General features: G+C 38.5%; 1 protein-coding gene across 2 annotated transcripts in view; it reads right to left on the bottom strand.

The window, feature by feature from the left end:
• CERS6 (ceramide synthase 6) overlaps positions 1-21,411 on the bottom strand; it is a 317,644-nt gene that overhangs the window by 130,035 nt on the left and 166,198 nt on the right. For both annotated transcript variants that reach the window (XM_046019311.1, XM_046019312.1), the window contains exon 4: positions 17,777-17,834. In XM_046019311.1, coding sequence (XP_045875267.1) covers positions 17,777-17,834 — 58 coding nt within the window. The remainder of the gene's footprint in view (positions 1-17,776; positions 17,835-21,411) is intronic.

Here is a 21,411-nt window from a genome sequence, read left to right as displayed (position 1 = left end):
GAGGAGTCTGCTCGCTGGGGTGAAAAGTACTGGTTACCAAGAAGCAAGTGGGAAATCATTTCCCTGCCTAGGATCTTACAAACTAGGTCAATAAGACCTGAATCAAATTGTACCCACAGCATTTATTAATTTTGTTTTTACATGGCCCGGTTTTCATCATTCACATGAAATGAAGATAATTAGTAAAGCACCACTTTATCAATTGCTTTACAGCTTCAACAACTAGTTTAAGGTAAAATACTGAGGCTGGGTTGCGAGGAGCCATGATTAGGAGCAAAGTGAAAAAAGAGCTGCTTCTTTTTTTTTTTTTTTTTTTTAAAGATTTATTTATTTATTTATTTGACAGAGAGAGAGATCATGAGTAAGCAGAGAGGCAGGCAGAGAGGAGGAAGCAGGCTCCCCGCTGAGCAGAGAGTCTGATGTGGGGCTCGATCCCAGGACCCTGAGATCATGACCTGAGCTGAAGGCAGAGGCTTAACCCACTGAGCCACCCAGGTGCCCCAAAGAGCTGCTTCTTGATTCATGCTTCACGTGCCAATGGTGCCTGCACACGCACGTGCACAGGGCAGTGCAATCTACTTACTACCTCTGTCCTTTGTATCAGACAGCCGGTGCCAAATATAATTTGTCTGCTGATGCTGAACACCACGCACCCTAATATGAAACTCTGTGTTATGATGTTTTATCACTTACTTGTAACCTCCTAATCAAGAAGCTGCCATGGACAGAAGCACACATCCACAAAGGAGGAGCTGATACACACAACAGGGCTACTGGCTAAGAGAACAGACAACATTTACTTATGTTGTGGTTACTGAATGCCCCCTAGTATCCAAGTCACTATGGAGATAATTCTTAGACTATTACCAGTTAATTGCCTTGAGCAATAGGGGCCTTGACTCTAGAAGTTAATATTTTATTTAATTTTACTGCCAAACCTATATTGGGAAAGAGTGTAACCACTAATGAAAAAATGATAAAAATTCTCTCATCTTGGGGCACCTGGGTGGCTCAGTGGGTTAAAGCCTCTGCCTTCGGCTCCGGTCATGATCTCAGGGTCCTGGGATCAAGCCCCGCAACGAGCTCTCTGCTCAGCAGGGAGCCTGCTTCCTCCTCTCTCTCTCTCTCCCTCTCTGCCTGCCTCTCTGCCTATTTGTGATTTCTGTCTGTCAAGTAAATAAATAAAATCTTTTAAAAAAAATTCTCTAATCTTGCTTTCAGTCCATAATTTTTAAGTTGTTTTCCCCAAAAACTTTTTATTTTTATTTTTTAAAGATATTTATTTACTTATTTATTTATGAGAGAGAGAGAGAGAGAGAGAGAGCATGCACGAGCAGAAGGAGGGGTAAAGGGAGAGGAAGCTGACTCCCCGGTGAGCATGGAGGCTGAGCTCATGACCTGAGCTGATGTCAGATGCTCAACTGAGCTACCCAGGTGCCCCTCTCCAAACTTTTAAAACAAAATTGTTACAAAATAGCAAAGTAGCACATTTTTAATTTCATTACTCAAACTCTCCCTGTATTCTTAACAGGATATCAAGCACTATGGGGAAATACACTGGGGTATGAAGCCCTGTCTTGGGCTGCTTATAGAACTGGATGGAAATAAATTTGAGAGCACACAGATAAGAGACCTACTACTTAAGCAGGAGTAATGATATTGTATGATAATAACAATGATAACCCCTATTGATCAAACACCTTCCATGGCTCAGGGACCAAGCTAGCTGCTTTACATACACACTCTACAATTTTACAAAATATAGGATGCACCAAAGTAGAGATTTAAAGGGCCGTAAGTTATAGGTTTTCCATAGTAAGGAGGATCTGTGAAGAAAGAGGGCTGAAGAATCATCTTTGGGTAAAGATGAGAAAGGTCATTCTAAGTAAGCCCAGTGATAATAATGTACCCAGCTTGCTTAGGACAAGAATAATTGGAGTAGTGGTAAAACATAGAGGCTGGGGGACAGCCCCTGCCCCACTTTTGTCTTTGTCAGAAATGCTGATGATCAGCAGAAAACCTGGGGACCTTGTTCAGTGCAGTTTCTATGGAAAGGTAGGGCAGAAGCCTCAAGAATAAATCAAGAGGGCAAAAATACACAATGGAGAAAGAGTAGGCTCTTCAAAAAACTGTGCTTGGAAACTGGATACACATGGATAAAAACGAAATTGGACCCTTCAAAAAGTCAACTCAAAATGGATTAAATCTTTAAAAATAAGATCGAAAACTGCAAAACTCCTAGAAGAATAACTGTTAAACTCCTAGAAGAAAAACTATAAAACTCCTAGAAGAAAATCTAGGGGAAAAGCTTCTTAATATTGCCCTTGGAAATGATTTATTGGTCAGGACACTAAAAGCACAATAAACAAATGGGACTACATCAAACTAAAAAGCTTCTACAGAACAAAGGAAATAACCAGCAAAGTGAAAAGACAACCTGCAAAATGAAAGATTTATAAATCAAATGCCTGATAAAGGGTTAGTATCCAAAATATATAAGAAACTCCTACAACTCAGTAGCAAAAAGCCCCCAAATAACCAGATTTAAAAATGGGCAAAAGACCTGAACAGACATTTCCCCAAAGAGAAAGTAAATGAAAAGATGCTCAACATCATTAACCATCAGAAATTGCAAATCAAAAGCACAATGAGGTATCATTTACCTGTTAGGATGGTTATTATAAAAAAAGAGCAAGAGATAAGTATTGGCAAGGATGTGGAGGGAAGGGAACCTTTGTGGACTGCTGTTGAGAATATAAATTGGTATACCCACTATGGATAAAAGCATGGAGATTTCTCAGAAAATTATATGACCCAGCAACCCCACTTCTAAGTATACATCCAAAAGAACTGAAATCAGTATCTCAAAGAGATATCTGCATATCCATGCTCAACTGCAATGTTATGAACAAAGGCAAAGGAAACAGAAAATAGGAAACAACTTAAATTTCTATCTACAGGTGAAAGGATAAAGAAAATGTGGTATATAAATATAATGGAATACTAGTCAACCTTAAAAAAAGGAAATCCTGACATTTGCTACAATGTGGATGAACTTGAGGACATTATGCTAAGTGAAAGAACAAATACTATGTGATCTTATTTCTGTAAGCAGAGGTAGAGGGTAGAATTGTGGTTACTAGGGGCTCAGGGAAAGAGGAATTAGAGAGGTATACATAGTTTTACTAATGTGAAATGAATAGTCTTAAAGATCTACTGTACTCACAAACCTGAGACTACTACCTGAGCCAAAATCAAGAGTCAGATTCTTAGCCCACTGAGCCACCCAGGCATCCTGAACACTTAAAATTTAAGAGGATAGATTTTATGTTAAACGGTCTTATTAAAAAAAAAAAAAAGAAGAAGAAGAAGAGGGAGAGGTACCTGGGTGGCTCAGTGAATTAACCAGGTCTATGTTGGGCTCCACGCTGGGTGTGGGGTTTACTTAAAAAATAAATAATAAATAAAAATATATATAGAGAGAAGTGGTGCCTGGGTGGCTCAGTTAAGCATCTGCCTTTGCCTCAGGTCATGATCCATGAGGGGCTCCCAGGGTCCCAGAGTCCCAGGGTTCTGAGATCAAGCCCCACATCAGGCTCCCTGCAAATAAGTGGGGAGCCTGATTCTCCCTCTCCTCCCTGCTCATGCTCTCTCTCGCTATCTCTGTCTGTCTCTCTCTCTCATAAAAAAGAAAAAATTTTTAAAAAGAGGAAAGAGGAAACTTCTAGAGATGTTGGAGGAATTTAGAGCATCGTATATGATGGTGGTTTCATGGGGAAACAGTTATCTTCAAATTGTATATATTAAATATGTCCAACTTTTTGGCATGTCAATCATACCTCAATGAAAAATAATTGTATAAAAATAAACAAACAAGTAAATAAATAAGAATAAATTAGTTAAATGTCTAAATGGAGAAGACACTCTGGTATATATGATACTTACCTGGAATTTGAAAGTGAAGATATGTTGGGGCAGAGAAGGGTAAAGCAGGACTGTTGGGGAAGGACAGTGGTTTGAGCAATCATGTTGCTTAAGGTGGGTTAATAGGAATAGTAATGTAAACATCTGGTGGTCAGGATCTGGGGGCAAGGACTGAGGATGTAACTCATAGATGAATGAGGCTGGAAGGTGGAGATAATTGAAATGACCCCCCATTATCTTTAGTTATCAACTCCCATCCAGTCACCATTTTGAGTATACAGAAGAAAGGCAGGGAATGCAGAGAAGACATGGAGAAAAGTCAGAGTTATTAGTTAAGAAGATGAAACACTATAGATTGGGGTCAGGGAAGAGGAAAGATGCCTCCTTCCAAACAAATACCAGGTCTTTACAATGAGGACATGCAGGGGAACCAAGCCATCTTTTCTCTAATGCAAGTCAAGTCCTTCCCAAACACATTTCCAGTTTTATTTTCTGATTTCCCTTTCTGTAATCTCAAATAGACCCTGCATTTTTCCAGTTTTCCCATTCTATACTCACCATCTAAGAATGTTTTCATTATCCCCCCCATATCAATGTCATACCATTTATTGGGGTTCAAACTAGATACGACCTCTCCAAGGTTTTTTCAATTCCCTCAACTGTATTCCTCTTCCATGCTCAGGAAGAACCCTACACCTCTGTCATTTATCATAAACTGTAAGTATTTATAGAGAAATCTTAATTCCTCTGCCATATTATAAGGTCCTCAGAGGCAGGGACCACAGGTTCCCCATCCTATATCTGTCACTCTGTCTTGGTATAGCAGATATTTAATAAATGTTAGCTAAATTGAATTAAATTCCTGTGCTACCGATGATCCCAGGGAAGGGAAGAACAATACTAACATTAGTTCAAGGACTCGGACTGTCTTACTAACTTCTTTTTCCATGATGCTTAGAGTAATCCCTATCAAAGGGCAGGAGCTCAGTAGATACTGAATGAAAGGATGAACAAATGAATAGAGATCAGTATTTCCCAGTGGTAACAGACAGAGGTTCTAGAAAGAACCATGAATGGAATGCTCTTTAAATAAGAGCCTTTGATCTTCAGCTGCCTTGTGCCCACATTTCCACTCAGCAACACACAGCAACTCATGGCAGTTCTAGGATGATGAAAAACCGTTAAGTTTTTTAAATTGAAGTATGACTTACATACAATAAAATCTAAGTTCAGAGAAATTCGAAACATGTTTACATATGTATGCACCTACGTCACCATGACCAGATCAAGATCTAGAAAAGTCCCAGCACTCCAGCAGTCTCTTTTGCACACCCCCTCCCCCTATAAATTTTGCCTAGAAAAAGGTTTTCATTGCTCACTGCCTTATGGAAGTTTGAATTCCCTATGCTTTGGAATAGCCATTCAAAGGTGGATGGTACCACAGTTTTGCTCAAAAAATCTGCCTGTAGAGGCCACTGCCTGTTCTTGTCTGTATTAATAAAGAAGAAGGGCACAAAACCAAGCAAAACACTAACTACATGTCCACTTCACGGCACACTCTAGCTGACCCATGATCCAGAGGATCTCTGAACCAGTTTTTTCGGAGACACACGTGAGGCTATAATCAGAGCACAGAACTACTCTGACTGGGACACCCACTGCTCTGCTCCACATCAGAATAATTGTCCTAAGTACCCGACTCCCACCCTCAACACACAGAAAAGACTGGGTCTTCCATGAAGAGACAGAACACCAGTTTTAGACGCAGAAGTGGAATATCTCATTACTTCTCCCAGAATGCTATTGTTTTTAAGCAATGAACATCTGGTTTGTTTCATTACAGTTGATGAGGAAACTGATTTATTATGATGACCATGGTATGTGAAACCCATGAGCTCTCAGATTTTATTAAAACAAACCTTAGTAAGAATAATGCTTTTCTTGTTGAATTCAGTAAAGGATCTTTCTTTATGTTAGATGATGATTCAGCTAATGCAGAGTGAATGTGCAGGTACAGATTTTGGTACAGGGATCAATATCTCATATCAAATTACCTGAACTCTTCTGAGAGTGACTAGCTTTCCACTCCCTGTGGAAACAGGACAGGCATCCTAATGCCATCCGGTTCTCAGGCATTGCCCTCAGCCAGAGGAAGCCTGCAGCGCCAGCTTTGTTACAGCATATAAATGAGGATCAGTGTTCTTCACAGTTAAGTTCAGCCCTAAACTTCTGAGAAGGGTAAGTCTATGCCTTTAGGGGACTGTCTCATAATGAGCATCTTATGTAAATGAGTGTTATTTTAGTGGCCTCTAAAATAGAAGCTAGCTTTTTATTTTTAGACTTTCTACAAAGTTGACATTTTATTAAGTAAAAAAAAGTAAGATTCATGGTTTGCTCAAGCACCAAACCCACAAACTCTTGTATAGATAATGACATAAGAGCAAGTATCACATCGTAATACTTGTCACTTGTACTTGGGAATTGGCACAAGCGTTCTCTCCTCCTCCTACAAAAACCCACTTCAGCCTCAGCAGCTCCTACAAGTCCTGAAATCTTTCTGCCTCACCACCTGCAGGAAGCCGTTGGTGTGAGATGTCATTCCTTCAAGACAAAGCCTGAACACAGAGCGAAGACAACCTGGGGGAAAAGGCTTCTCAATGCTCTTTAGAGAAAATTATATACACCCAAAATTAAACCCTTGTATCTCATTAAATTAAAAAAAAAAAAAAACCCAACACCATAATCTGTAACCTCAGTGAGGATGAGATGGTTTTATCTGAACTTGTTAATTTTTCCTAGGCAAAGAACAATTTCAGCTAATGCACATTCCCCTAACAGCAGAGCATACTGAGTAGAGCATACTGAGTTGTTCCAACGCTACTGTGAATAGTGTACCACTGGTTTGCTAGTCACACTTTAGAAAGTAAATACGTATCACAGGAGAGTAGAAAAAACTGTATTTCATAATTACGTAGGTTTGTGTAAAAAGGAACCATCTATACCCAGTCTGAAAATTAGCAATTTCTGTTGCGATCCAGAAATACCAAGAAAGCAGCAAGCCACAGATTCTCAGCTTCACCGATGTGACTTCATTCGCAAGTAGATACAGGGAAGCAAGAATAATGCTTAATTTGGGCTTTTTGAATACAATCACTGTAGTCTTAATATAAAATATAGTCATAGGACGCAGCCTTTGCTTTTTCTTGTTAAATGGTCAGTCCTTATCAGCCCAGTAGATCCACTGAGTCAGTAATGAAGTCTGGATACAAGTAAGCCACAATGTTAAGGATACCTCCATTTAAATTCCATTCATGTTCTGTTAACCTAGGACAAATGACTGATCTGTAACCTAGGACAAATGACTGATCCTTGGTTAGCCTTGGTGGATGAGAAGTTATATTTCACAACACATGAGAAACAAACATTACATGATCAGTATGTCTGGCCCATACTGAGTACTCAATGCAGTATAGCTGTCACGACTTTGATTACGAGGTGATTATTTTCAGTGATGCAAACTTTCATCCTGGCCATGCACTAAGGCAATAGCGTTTCCGAGTCATTAATCCACACCAAAAAGGGTGGGACTTTCATTATGAGAGTGCTAATGGAAAGAAGAATCTCAAGTTATTCCCTGACATGAGCCACATAAATCTGCTATGGAAATAGAGCTTCAATCTCCCCAGAATCCCACTGGAGATTAAAAATCTCCTTCAAAAGTCAGTACTAGGACATTCTCGGACATCTGGGTCAAGACAATCACATAAAGGGGCTCCTGGGAGAAAATTCAGGGACTGGGGCACTGAGGACCAGGCAAACAAGAACAGTTAGATTTTTTTTTTTTAAATGAAATTTCTGTATCTCTTTGCCATTTAAGTGCAATTCGACTTTTTTATTTTCTCCTTTTTAAAAATTACAGCTATAAGCTCTTTTTAACCCACGTATACCTAAAGTGATACACAGTTATCCATTCAAATGCCCATAACTCAGAACTAATATTTTTAATAGAAAAAAGTAAAGACATTTGGAAAAAACTAACTATCCACAGTTCTGCCTTTCTAAAAGGAATGTTCATTTTTACCTATTACCTTCCATTTGTCTATATAAATGTTCATTATTTTCATGTAAAAGTCTACTAAATATTTTATTAGGACCATAAATAATATGGTTACTTTACAATTATTTTTAATTGAGTATATGCTATTTTATCATTTTGATAATAATTTTTAAAATTCTATTAACATTAGACATTAAGATTGCTTTAGTTGTTTGAATTTACTATAATTTGCGTTGCATATAATATATATATATGTGTGTGTATGTATATTTTTAAGTTGTAATAAATTACTATACACATCTATTTTTTGCCCCTGTATAATTCTTTGCTCAGGATACGTTCATAGGAGTTGAACTGCTGAGTCAGTCTATGAACATACATATGGTTATCATTCTGCATCACCATGTTTCTTTCTAAACAGGTCATACCAGCTTGCCATAATTATTGACTCTTTCAAGTTCTTCACTGTATTATGGTATATGAATTCTAAAAATGTTATATGAGTCCACATTACTGATTTTAGAGATGTAGCGATTAAATCCCAGAGAGGTTAAGTCACTTCCTCAGACTGTAAAACTGATAAATGGCAGAGTTCAACCTCAAATCCAGGTCTTCTGACTACTTCTTCTGGGTCCTTACTGTATCACATTCTCCTCAGCTTCCCACTGGCCTCAGAATGTTCTCCCTAGTTAGAATGCCAGCCACAAGTCAAAAGAGAAGGGCACGATATCAGCCACAGCAACTTCTTTCAAGATATGTCTCCAAAGGCAAAGGAAACAAAAGCGAAAATGAACTTTTGGGACTTCATCAAGATCAAAAACTTCTGCACAGCAAAGGAAACAGTCAACAAAACAAAGAGGCAAACCACAGAATGGGAGAAGATATTTGTAAATGATAGTACAGACAAAAGGTTGATATCCAGGATCTATAAAAAACTCCTCAAACTCAACACACACAAAACAGATAATCATATCAAAAAATGGGCAGAAAATATGAACAGACACTTCTCCAATGAAGACATACAAATGGCTATCAGACAACATGAAAAATGTTCATCATCACTAGCCATCAGGGAAATTCAAATTAAAACACATTGAGATACCACCTCACACCAGTTAGAATGGCCAAAATTAGCAAGATAGGAAACAATGTGTGTTGGAGAAGATGTGGAGAAAGGGGAACCCTCTTACACTGTTGGTGGGAATGCAAGTTGGTGCAGCCACTTTGGAGAACAGTGTGGAGATTCCTCAAGAAATTAAAAATAGAGCTTCCCTATGACCCTGCAATTGCACGACTGGGCATTTACCCCAAAGATACAGATGTAGTGAAAAGAAAGGCCATCTGTACTCAGTGTTTATAGCAGCAATGGCCATGGTCGCCAAACTGTGGAAAGAACCAAGATGCCCTTCAACAGCGAATGGATAAGGAAGATGTGGTCCATATATACTATGGAGTATTATGCCTCCATCAGAAAGGATGAATACCTAACTTTTGTATCAACATGGACAGGACTGGAAGAGATTATGCTGAGTGAAATAAATCAAGCAGAGAGAGTCAATTATCATATGGTTTCACTTATTTGTGGAGCATAACAAAGAACATGGAGGACATGGGGAGATGGAAAGGAGAAGGGAGTTGAGGGAAATTGGAAGGGGAGGCGAACCATGAGAGACTATGGACTCTGAAAACCAACCTGAGGGTTTTGAAGGGGCGGGGGGGTGGGAGGTTGGGGGAGCCAGGTGGTGGGTAATAGGGAGGGCACGTATTGCATGGAGCACTAGGTATTGTGCAAAAACAATGAATACTGTTATGCTGAAAAGACATAAAAAATAAATAAGGAAAAAAAGAGAGAAGGGCAAATGACAGGTATGAGGGAAATCAGAAAATATTCAAGAAGGTGTGGGTAGAAGGGAAAAAGGAAGATGCACAAGAATCATGGAAGGACCACATCCCAAGGCCATTCCAGATCATTTCCATCCCAGAAAGTGCACTTACCTATTTGTAAGCATCAAAGCAAGGCCACAACATCCTACCTGGCTAGAAAGTGGCAGCAACACATTTAAAAGTTCCATGTCAAAAAAAAATTTTTTTTAATTTAAAATTTAAAAATTAAAAAATAAATAAATAAAATAAGAAGTTTCATTACAGGAGGAGTTAGGCATTCACAGCCCCCAACAGAACCCACTTCTCAGTCAGTTAATAATGAGTGTTATGTCTTATACTTTCGAAGTACTTTATGGCTTCCACAGCAATCCTACACGAAAAGCCGAGGAAGTCAGGACGGGCATCATTTTCTCGTTTTACAGATGAGGTAAATGAGGTATCAGAGAGCAGTGGTACGGCGAAGCACAACTGGCAGGGCCAAAACTACCACTCCAATCTTGATTTCTCTCTTAATATTCTCCCACAGTGATGTGACTTTTATTTCCTAACAAGGTGAATTTACAAATTAAAATAAGTATACTCGAGGGGCGCCTGGGTGGCTCAGTGGGTTAAAGCCTCTGCCTTCAGTTCAGGTCACGATCTCAGGGTCCTGGGATCGAGCCCCACATCAGGCTCTCTGCTCAGCAGGGAGTCGTCTTCTCTCTTTCTCTCTGACTACCTCTCTGCCTACTTGTAATCTCTGTCTGTTAAATAAATAAATAAAATCTTTTTAAAAATTTTAAAAAAATTTTTTAAGACTTTTTTTTTTAAGGTTTTATTTATTTATTTGACAGATCACAAGTAGGCAGAGAGGCAGGCAGAGAGAGAGGAGGAAGCAGGCTCCCCGCCGAGCAGAGAGCCCGATACTTGAATTGCTAGATTTTTAGAACTTGTTTTCTAAGTATTATTCTTGTTGTTGCTGTTTTAACAGGCTCAAAAATTCTAAAGATCACATGTCTGGCTTCTATTTTTGCCACAGGCAAGTCAATTCATCCTTCTGAAATTGTTTCTTCTTATGTGAAATGAAAAACTTGAGATGGTTGATCCTCAGGGTCTAGTCCCAATGTTCATATTCTATGTCATCTGCAATTCTTACAAAATTATCTGATGGGGCCAGCAGGTCAAAGTTAAAACTTAGGTAAAACTCTGAAAGTCGAACCTCCTTCAACAAGGGACATACTCCAAGCAATTTCGAAATGTTTTAAATGACACAAGGAACAACATTTAAAATGGGCACATATTGTAATAGCTAGACAAATTTTATTTTCACTGTCAAGACAGGTAGAATGATAATTCTGCTGTTTTGATTTTAGAAAGGGTCCAAGCTAACCGACAAGCAAGAGTATACCTTGAAGTATGATACCATGGCAACACTTTATGGCCTTGTTGAAGTTGGAAAAGCACACCAAATGAATAATGAAACTATGAATAATGAAACAAATGAATAATGAACTATGCCTTCATTCTGAGCAGACTGAGACAGGCTAAGAGAATGGGCAAAGTGCCTATTTGGCCAACATACTAGTTTTCAATGATGGCTTTTCACCCCCTAGTTAGTCATGAAGCCAACAGAGTATGTGACAACTTGCATATTTTTTTAAAAGAAACTAATTACAGAGAGTTGTCAGAGTACATCAGAGAATGCAGACCACGGGAAGGCTGGGCTACTTATTAAGTTACTGCCTCTCCCCTCCAGAGCTGGTACTCGGCAGACTCCAATCCAGCGGGCTCTTTGGAGCTGGTGCCTTGTGGAGCTGAGCTTCTAAGAAGTTCTAGAGGGAGACTAGAAGACCACGAGAGGAAGATGGGATCTGCTTCCTGGTCTGGCCACCACTTCTCCACCGCCCTCCTCCCCTGCACCCCCAGCGATGCACGTGTACTCCAGTAGCGGCATAGTTCATGCCAGTGGCCCAAGCACCTTGCAGTTTTTCCTTATTCCCCCAGCCAGCCTCACTGCAGTCCTGCCGATTCTAGATGGTCAAGGTTCCCTCTTTGATGTCTAGCCCCAAGCTTCTAGGTTCTGATAACTCCACCCACTTCCCATGAGCTCCTGGTTCTCAGAGAGGTAGCTTCTTCCCGCTATTACTATCTCCATGGTACCTCCAGGGCACTGCTCATCCAAGAATGTACAGAGAGTGCCAGTCCTTGCAATGTATGTTACTCTTTCACCAGAATGTAAATTAACTACATCACTTAGCACACTGTTTAGTTTAGCTGACTTTTTCTTCACAGATTTTCTCAAAAAAAGAAGTAGTGAGTTGATTTACATTCAGGTCAAGCTCCTTATCTCATTGCAGCCTGGCAGGAAATAGAAAGCAGATCAATTACTTGAGAGTAACAAAGTCTTAGTGGTTCTCCCGGTTAATGTTCCTTTACATTATGGTTATTCCTAAAAATAACTCCAGTGATTTTTGTCTTATATAATGAGACCCTGACTGACACAGAAGTTAGGTAAGGTAATATTTGAGTAACATGTATTTAACTATATACATGCATGTGTACAAAATGGATTGATATAAAATGTACCATAAGATCAGAAAGATAGGGGCGCCTGGGTGGCTCAGTGGTTTAAGCTGCTGCCTTCAGCTCAGGTCATGATCTCAGAGTCCTGGGATCGAGTCCCACATCGGGCTCTCTGCTCAGCAGGGAGCCTGCTTCCCTCTCACTCTCTCTGTCTGCCTCTCTGCCTACTTATGATCTCTCTCTGTCAAATAAATAAATAAAATCTTTAAAAAAAAAAAAAAAAAAGATCAGAAAGATATACGTTAACTTAACAAGTAGATTGTAAGAAAAAAATATTTACCTAAACTCCAGTTGCACACATATCTACCTTGCTTTCCCATGACACTATATTTTAAACAAATAAACTCAAAGAAAAATATTCAAAGAACTCCATCCAACACAAACTTCCATTTATAAAAGAGAAAAAAAGGTAACACCAAACGAGAGATAATTCTATTTTTTAAGGCTTGAAGTGGTTTCTTTCAGGGTTTAGGAAAATGTGTTAATTTGTATGAGTACATTGTATGTTATGATTTCAGAGTACCTAAACGAATTCTGGGTTTTCTTTTGAAAAGCCCTTTTCTCTGCCAATCATAGTTATAGGCAGAATTGCTTGTGTCTGGCAATTATGGGAACAGACTATTGAGATGGTCCTATCTTCCAACTATTTAAATATGCCCTGCTGGGGTGCCTGGGTGGCTCAGTGTGCTAAAGCTCTGCCTTCAGCTCAGGTCATGCTCTCAGGGTCCTGGGATGGAGCCCCACATCGGGCTCTCTGCTCAGCAGGGAGCCTGCTTCCCCCTCTTCCTCTGCCTGCCTCTCTGCCTACTTGTGATCTCTCTCTCTGTGTCAAATAAATAAAAATCTTTTAAATAAATAAATAATAAACAAATAAATAAATAAATTAGATTCCTACTAATCTAGCAATCACTTTACTTAATAGTTCACTGACCTGTCTGTAAGGTCAATGCCTTCTAGAGTTTGTTTCATGACCAAAGTTAGTGCTATCTATAAAGGGGGTTCTAGGCTAAGAAAGCAGAAAACCTATAACACAGAACATGTGCATGCCTGAGCATTATCACATCACTATTAAAATAGGAGGCTCCTTCTTCTATTTGTCATCATGAAATTTTAGAAAACATTTTATTGATTTCATATAAATGAACACACACATACTTTACAGGGTGTCTAGAAATTTTGAAAATACAGGGCCAATTATTTCATTTTTTATTATAGAGCTAGTCATATGTGATGATAGAGTTTAGCTCCTAAACTGGATCATTTTGAGCACAAGGGAGGGGCAACTGCCTAGGACCTTAAGATAGCTTGTATGGTCACCCAACTCATGTAAGAAGTCAGCCTCCAAAGATGCATTTACATCTCAACTGCAAGAAATATGACATAAAAGAGCTTAAGTTGACACATGTTAATTAAAATGAAAAAAAAAAAAAGTATGATAAATAGTACTCTATGCTTCCAGGTATCTTGCATGTAAATACATAACTACTATGTCACATGGAGTCTTATTCCTTGATATATCCTTTGACACTGCTCTAGAATAGCTAGAATATTTGTAAATATAAAGCACCCATGGCAATCATGAGATTGTGCCTCTTGGATCTCGGACTGCTGGGTGTCTAAGGGGCCAGGGCCACAGCTCCACTTGCATGAAGGCCACAGGCTGCCTGCAGCCAATGACGGAGCACAATAGGAATACTGAAGTAGGGTCATTTCTAAGAAACACAGTTCTCCTCTGATGGAGACTGTGGCTCTGGGACTCTCCAAGTGAACGTTCTTTAGAAAGGCATGGTGGTCTTAGAGCTTTACTCAATTATTTTTTCCTTCTCTCTCTCCCACACTGGGGATCAGTCTTACACTGGGGTCCGTAGGCTCTTCCAGCCTCCCCAACACCCTCCCCATTTTCACTCATAAGAATTTCCCTCAATTGATTTCTTACACATTTAATCTCTTCTTGGTATCTCCCTCTCATAGGACCCAGACAAAGCACAGATGTTTCTTACATAAATCTAGTTTATATGTATTCTAAATACAAAGAATATTTTAAAACTGAAGGCACTTGAATCAGTCACATTTACACACTGAAACTCTACTATGATGTGGTAAACCTAGAGAAATATGCATATTTTCCCTGTAGGATTAAGCCAGTTCAAATTGGAAAAGTTAACAGTATTTAATAAAACTTCAGTGTTCAGCCTGAATGTATTTCAACATGACAGAGAAAACCAAAGCTATTTTCACACTAGAGATTGATACCGCCCAGCGTCATCTATAAAAGGAGGTGTTCAAATGATATGTATGACAACTTTCATGTCTAAAATTCTATGGTTTCCTAAAATTATTTATCAATCAATTTGTTTTTATTTTTTAACATTCTCTCTCTATTGTTGTGGGTGCATGGTACTTTGCATTTGGTAAACATCTCTTTAACTGAACCTTTAACAGAATTTCTGGGTAGAAAGGGTTCTAGAGTGACTTAATCCATCATAGAAGAGATGCATCAGGCTCATTTGACCTAAAGGCAGAAAAAAAGTGGCCAGTGCAAGCTGCTCAGGTATTTTTCTAATAGCTCATGTAAGAATCCACATTTTTAATGTTGAGTAAGAAGCAGCTATGGCCTCTCACCTCTTCAAACTGGTTCATTGCCCTGCTATTTTATTGAAAACACTTTAGAGTGTTGTGAAAATTTGAATTCCTTGTTTTGATTAATTCTGATGTTGTTAATATACATTTTTTCCTCTTAGGTTAGATGGGCAAACACACTGTCCATTCCAAGAAAGTTAACAGAAAATATATTTTAAATATCCATTGAAGTAAGTATTTAAGGTTCTATAAATGGTAACAATGACTACATGAGGTCAAGTTAGCTAACTTAACCAAAGAAGGAAGTCATTTGGAAATCATGCTGAAGTTAGGACAGGCTGGTAGAATAGAGAAAGTATTGGGTTAAGAGACAGCCGTGCATGTTTCATTTCAGATTCAGCTTTTTTTTTTTTTAATTTTTATTTATTTATTTTTTCAGTGTAACAGTATTCATTGTTTTTGCACAACACCCAGTGCTCCATGCAATACGTGTCCTCCCTATTACCCACCACCTGGTTCCCCCAACCTCCCACCCCCGCCCCTTCAAAACCCTCAGGTTGTTTTTCAGAGTCCATATTCTCTTATGGTTCGCCTACAGATTCAGCTTTTAATAAACTAACTGTGTGACCTCTGAAATGCTACCTACCCTGTCAGGATTTCTGCTTCCCCAGCTGTGAAATAAGAGGATCAGACAAGATGGCTTAAGAAGGCCTCACAGCTGTTTCAGTCCCATGGATACTATGTGCACTTTTCAGTCACACATGATGACTAACATGAAACTACAGACTCAACCAAAACTCAGAGCTTCTTAGTATTAGAGGAAGAAACCCCAAACACCAATAATCTGACAAGAGAAAAACATCTGGTTCTCTTCTTATTTTTTAAGCACTTGTTGTAACTAGATACAGTATGAAAGGGAATCAGGATAGGGGTGCCTGGGTGGCTTAGTTGGTCAAGCATTCCACTCTTGATTTCGGCTCAGGTCATGATCTCAAGGTCATGAGATCGAGCCCCACGTTGGGCTGTGCACTCAGCTCGGAGTCTGCTTGAGATTCTCTCTCAGTCCCTCCCCCTTCTCTCTCACTCTCTCTTTCTCAAATAAAGTCAAAAAAAAAAAAAAAAGAAAAAGAAAGAAAGAAAGAAAAGAGAAAAAGAAAGGGAACCACAATAATTTAAGGAAAAGCAACTTCCAAGCAAACATTCCACTGACAGACCCTCTTACTGCCTTCTACAGAGCCACTGAGGACTGGAGTATAAAAGCTACTCTTGTTCCCCTCAGTCTGTTGGACAGAAGCAGAGCTAAGTGTCAAAGTGTTTCCTGTTCTGATGACAGATGGCCAGGCTTGCTGTAGAAAGGCTAAAAGAGACTGTATCCCAAAGAAGGGCAAAAAAAGTGCTCCCGGCTCTCACCATCTCTCCTTGCTTTCCATCAAAGCCCTTCACCCACAGAACCCAACATGAATTCCAAAGCTGGACCTCAGTTAGCAACTTGCCATTCCCATGAAACACAACTTTCCCTTGTCAGCTGAAATTCCATCCCGAGCTATTTCCTTTTCCAAGGTAGTGACGTTGTGAGCACAGGAGCCCTAAGTCATTCTTTCCATTTTCTCTCCACATAAGTGAATTTTAAAACCAGAACAGCAGGGTTCCAAACGAGGCAGTCTTCACCACATTTATGTACCCTAGTTGAGAATTTGTTCATACTCAGCCTACAGAACGGGGTTCATTCTTTTAAATTTACTCAAGGGGCCTCTGGGCCAGGTAGCCCTAGTGAGTGAAAGATAAATATAGGTACTAAAGGAAAAGACAACAAGTAAAAAGAATAATCCCTTTAGGGAAATACAACATTGGGAAACAACCACTATTTATAATAGAATTTGCCACAGGCAGATAATATCTTATAACTCAGACTTGAAAACTAAAAACTCATTTGCAAATTTTCACATCAATATTTACATGAAAATTTACTAGTAAGACGACACTTGGCGCAATGCCTTACTTTGGAAAAATTCTCTACTAAAGATAAAATGGATTTCACTTTAAAGCTTAATACTATAAACTTTTTTCAAAATAATTTCCAAGCTTCTGTGCCAATCAGTATTATTAGCATGTGCATGACTAAGAGAAGCTCAGTCTTCTTAAGACTTGAATTTAAGCAGCCTAACTCGTTAGCAGAAGCTTTCAGCATCGAAATAACCAAGAAAAAGGTTATAGCAGCCTTGAAGAATTACTTTCATAGATAAAGGTGCCTTAGCATATGTAGGACTAGCGTAGGACCAGAAGGTGAAACACAGTCTATGAAAGGAACTCCATTTTCAACCAGCAGCTGGTGTTGCCTAGTTAATAGCTATGCAAGACACTAAAACATAATTTTTGTTGCTGAAGATTATAATGATAACACACATTGCAACAACTGATTTTTCTCAATTGTGTGACATGGAAATTTTCAACCTCTTTCAAAGCATCAGATGGATTTTATAAGGCTCCTAATGCCCAGAAGTAATAAGTAACAACTACAATGTTCAGAGGACATGCAACATCTTTCACAGGCAAAATAAATTATTTTCAAAGATATTTTTGGTATATGCCTAAAAAAATATTTACTATAAAGGATAAACTACAAATATTTTTATAAGCCAAAGAAAAATGCACAAATGTCCTTAGAACGCCTGTTATCATCATTTAAAATACTACTATGTCACACACAAAAAATGAGATATAGGCTTTCAGTTATGTAAGAATTATATAAAGTAACTTCGCAGATCCTACCTTTTTTAGGAACCGGACTCCATAGGTAAATACATAAAGGGAAAATGAAAATCTCCACCTGTAGAAGTTTAAAAAAACATTCTATGACATTCAGTTTATATTTCACAGCATAGTATTCTGCAACACGTGAGTGAAAGAGAGTCCATTTAAATCCCCCTCCCCCCAACTGCTCCAACCAGGAAGTTTAATGGGCAATTTCCATGTTAGCTGAACACATCCACACTCATATGGATACCTTATTGCAAAATCTTAAATACAGTAATTCATAACAAATTTTCTTCCAGTTACTGTATTTGCCCTGTATTGCCCTGTTCATCTCTCTCCAACCTATGCATTTCCTCTTGTTAATCACTCATGAAGGAATACAGTTCAACAATACAAAGGTACATAAGACTGTTTTGAATTCCTTGTCTAATTCAGATATTAAGTAAACAGCTTGACTTAACTGAAGTTCATACTTGTTTTAAAAACGAAAGCCTTAGTACTGTTAAATCAGGTAAGATTTTTTTCCTTCATCTTTTAACAAATACTTACCAACATCTTTGTGGATGTTGCTAAAGGAACCCACTTGGAATCTAAGTCATCCACCCGATACACGATCGCTAATGACAACCTTACACCACCCCAAACTGTGTATCTAGCTGTTAGTTAGACTTTCATTTTTTTAGTGAGGAAAACCATTTTTGGTTCTCTTTCAATTTTAAATGATTCAATGTGTAAGCCTTAAAATATAAGACTTTCTGTAGACAGTGGTGATGTTAGCAGGGGAGAAAAAAAAAAGATGAAGCCCTACTTTTTACCCTCTACAAAGATGAACCACACTTAGATGTAAGATCTAAATCTGAAAGGTGAAACTATAAAGCTAACAGAGGAAATTGGTGCAAGAGATCTTTGCAATTTGGGGATAGGCAAAAACTTCTAAATAAGAGCTTTAAGACCTCAACTTGGGAAGAAAATTCATGCATTTGATATCAGAATTAAAGATTTTGTAAAGTGGTCCCCACAGAAAATAAACAGATGATAGATTAGGAAATGTTTTTTAACAATATCAAAAATTATCGGGACAATGGAAAACACTGAATATGAATCTTAAATTAGACATAGTATTACATAAATGTTAAATTTATTGAATGGGGGAATTTTATTACAGTCTATGTAGGAGAATGTCCTTGTTTTTAGGGGATTTGCAGTGAAATATTTAGTGTGAGGTACCTGAAATTTTAAAAATATGTACATAAGACTTTGTATAAATATAAATACATTATATAAATTATATATTATATGTATGTATGGTTCACCCTAGTACTCAACTCCCAATATTATTTCTTATATGTTCTGACTATGAATAGCTCTGCCTTTCAAAGCTGGCTAAGTTTCACTCATTAGCAATTCTGAGGTTGTGCTGTTAGTAGTTCTATGGCTTTTAAGTTATAAAGGAACACAACAAGGGACTAGTCAACCTCAATCAGTCAGGAGGTAAATTGTTTCATGTGTTTGCAAGCCATGTAAAATTTTCAAATAAGGTAAAAAAAGGAGGGGGTGGAGAGGGAAGGGAGGAAGAGGTGATTTGAGGAGAGGACTCAAATTTCATACAAAATATTCTGAAAAAAATGACAGCTTCTGCAGGTAAGAGGAAAAGAATAATGGTAAGGGGGCCTCTGAGACCTGAGTTAGACCCAACAGCAGACACAAGTGTTCCTCAGAGTTTCAATCCTAGGCTGGCTGACCTTTCAAACATCTTGGAATTCAAACCAGAACTAACATTTAGAGAAGAGCTTTGAACATCAGGGTTGAAAATCTTCAACTAATAATTCATAAAACCTGAATTCAGGAAGAAATGATAAAAACGGATGGAAGCAGTAAAACAAGTGAATGAACACTTGCAAATGATACAGAAAAGCCCTCTTGTAGGTAAAGGTGGTTCACTTACTATAGCATCAAAGTCAAGGACTTAATTTTAACCATTTCTCCATTACTGATTTTTGGTGGTTGCGGATGGGAGTGCTGGTATGTTTCTTTCTGTCTGGATATATAAATTCTAGTTCAGAAGTGAAGACCAAGTACCATAAGTGACAACAACAGGGTCCCACGCTTGGTTTTAATGTTTTGCGGGCACTATCTTGAAATTCTTCATAATCGCTGAACAAGAGACCCCACATTTTATTTTGCACTGGGCACTACAACTATGTAGTTGGTTTGGGTTCAGGCACACAGAATCTCCAAACTTTGGGCAAATCTATTATTCCTTGACCTCAGTTTCACCTCTCTAATGGGAGAGTGGGTTTATATTACACTCTTTTGATAATACAACCCAAGGGTTTGATGGCACAAGTAATCTTCACTTGTCTCCAGTCTCTTTCACTTCCCAATGTATTAAATCAACCTACTTCATGCATATGCGGGTCACTTTTCTGGCCTCTGAAGGCAACTGAATTTGCAACACCCAGATTAAATGATTTATAACAGCTGTTTCAGCTCTAAAACTCTTCTGTTAGTAGGCAGTGATCAGGCAATTTTTATGTATAATAAAAACTTTATGGAAGTCATTGGAATTCCTATAATCACTTAATGTACCTGCATTTTATTTCCTCACTAAATTGACCCAGTTTTTGGAAGATATAGGTTCTAACACAGGACACCAATGCCTCCATCATTTGAATAACAATTTGTGATGAATATTTACAAGGCAGAGTTTATTTCCACAAAATACCTGCAGGAAGCAAAATTTTCAAGCATTCTGCTACATGCATAATAACTTTTTTTATTTGTGTAGTTTCATATAAATTACCGTTTTAAATGATGTCTAGCTACAGCCTCCTGATAGATAGCTTCCCCCAACCTCCCACTAAAATACCTATAAAACAAGAGGTAAATAAAGGTACACACAACCACAAAAAAGTGTGTGTGTGTGTGTGTGTGTGTGTGTGTAGAGAGAGAGAGAGAGATCTATCTATATATATTTATATGCCTAGATAGATATATCTATCTCCCTCTTTCTATATATATATATACAGACAGATATATAGAGAGAGATATATATAGCCTTCAACCTATAGCAGGAATCAGAGAATTTTACAGCAGGAAACAAACAATAAAATTAGATTTTTAAAATGATGTAATTCAGGGCAGAGAAAAACAAGCTATGAATCCTGAAGGATTCATAAAATCCTTACTTCATAAAATCCATAAAATCTTAGCGTATCTCCCTTTCTCTGCTTTCTACCGTCCCAGATACAAATGCAACAATCTGTATGGTCAGAAACCTCCTCTCCGCCATGAGGTTTTTGGGGGCAGGAGGAGAGTCCCCCCACCCTATCGGTTAGTGACTGCTACTTTTAAAAGGTAATAAAGGGAAATATGTAGCAACCCGGGATTGCAGCTACAGAAAGGCAGATGTAGAGACAAGATGATCCGTGATGGTATGTATTCTAGGGGTTGACATCGTTTAATAATCCCTACAGAGAGTATGAAAAACAAGGCATTAGCCATTGCTGCTTTATACAAAACTCTTCTAGACCACAAAATAGACCAGGGCCTGCGAACATCAACTGCTACAAGGTCTGAGATCTGAAAGAAGACTTTTAACAGCAAACAAAAGGATGGCAGAGAGGGGGTGGAGCCCAGGGCAATCCCCG

Source organism: Meles meles, chromosome 9 (assembly GCF_922984935.1).
Source record: "Meles meles chromosome 9, mMelMel3.1 paternal haplotype, whole genome shotgun sequence".
In the NCBI taxonomy this organism is placed as follows: Eukaryota; Metazoa; Chordata; class Mammalia; order Carnivora; family Mustelidae; genus Meles; species Meles meles.
This window is presented reverse-complemented; position numbering and strand designations above follow the sequence as displayed.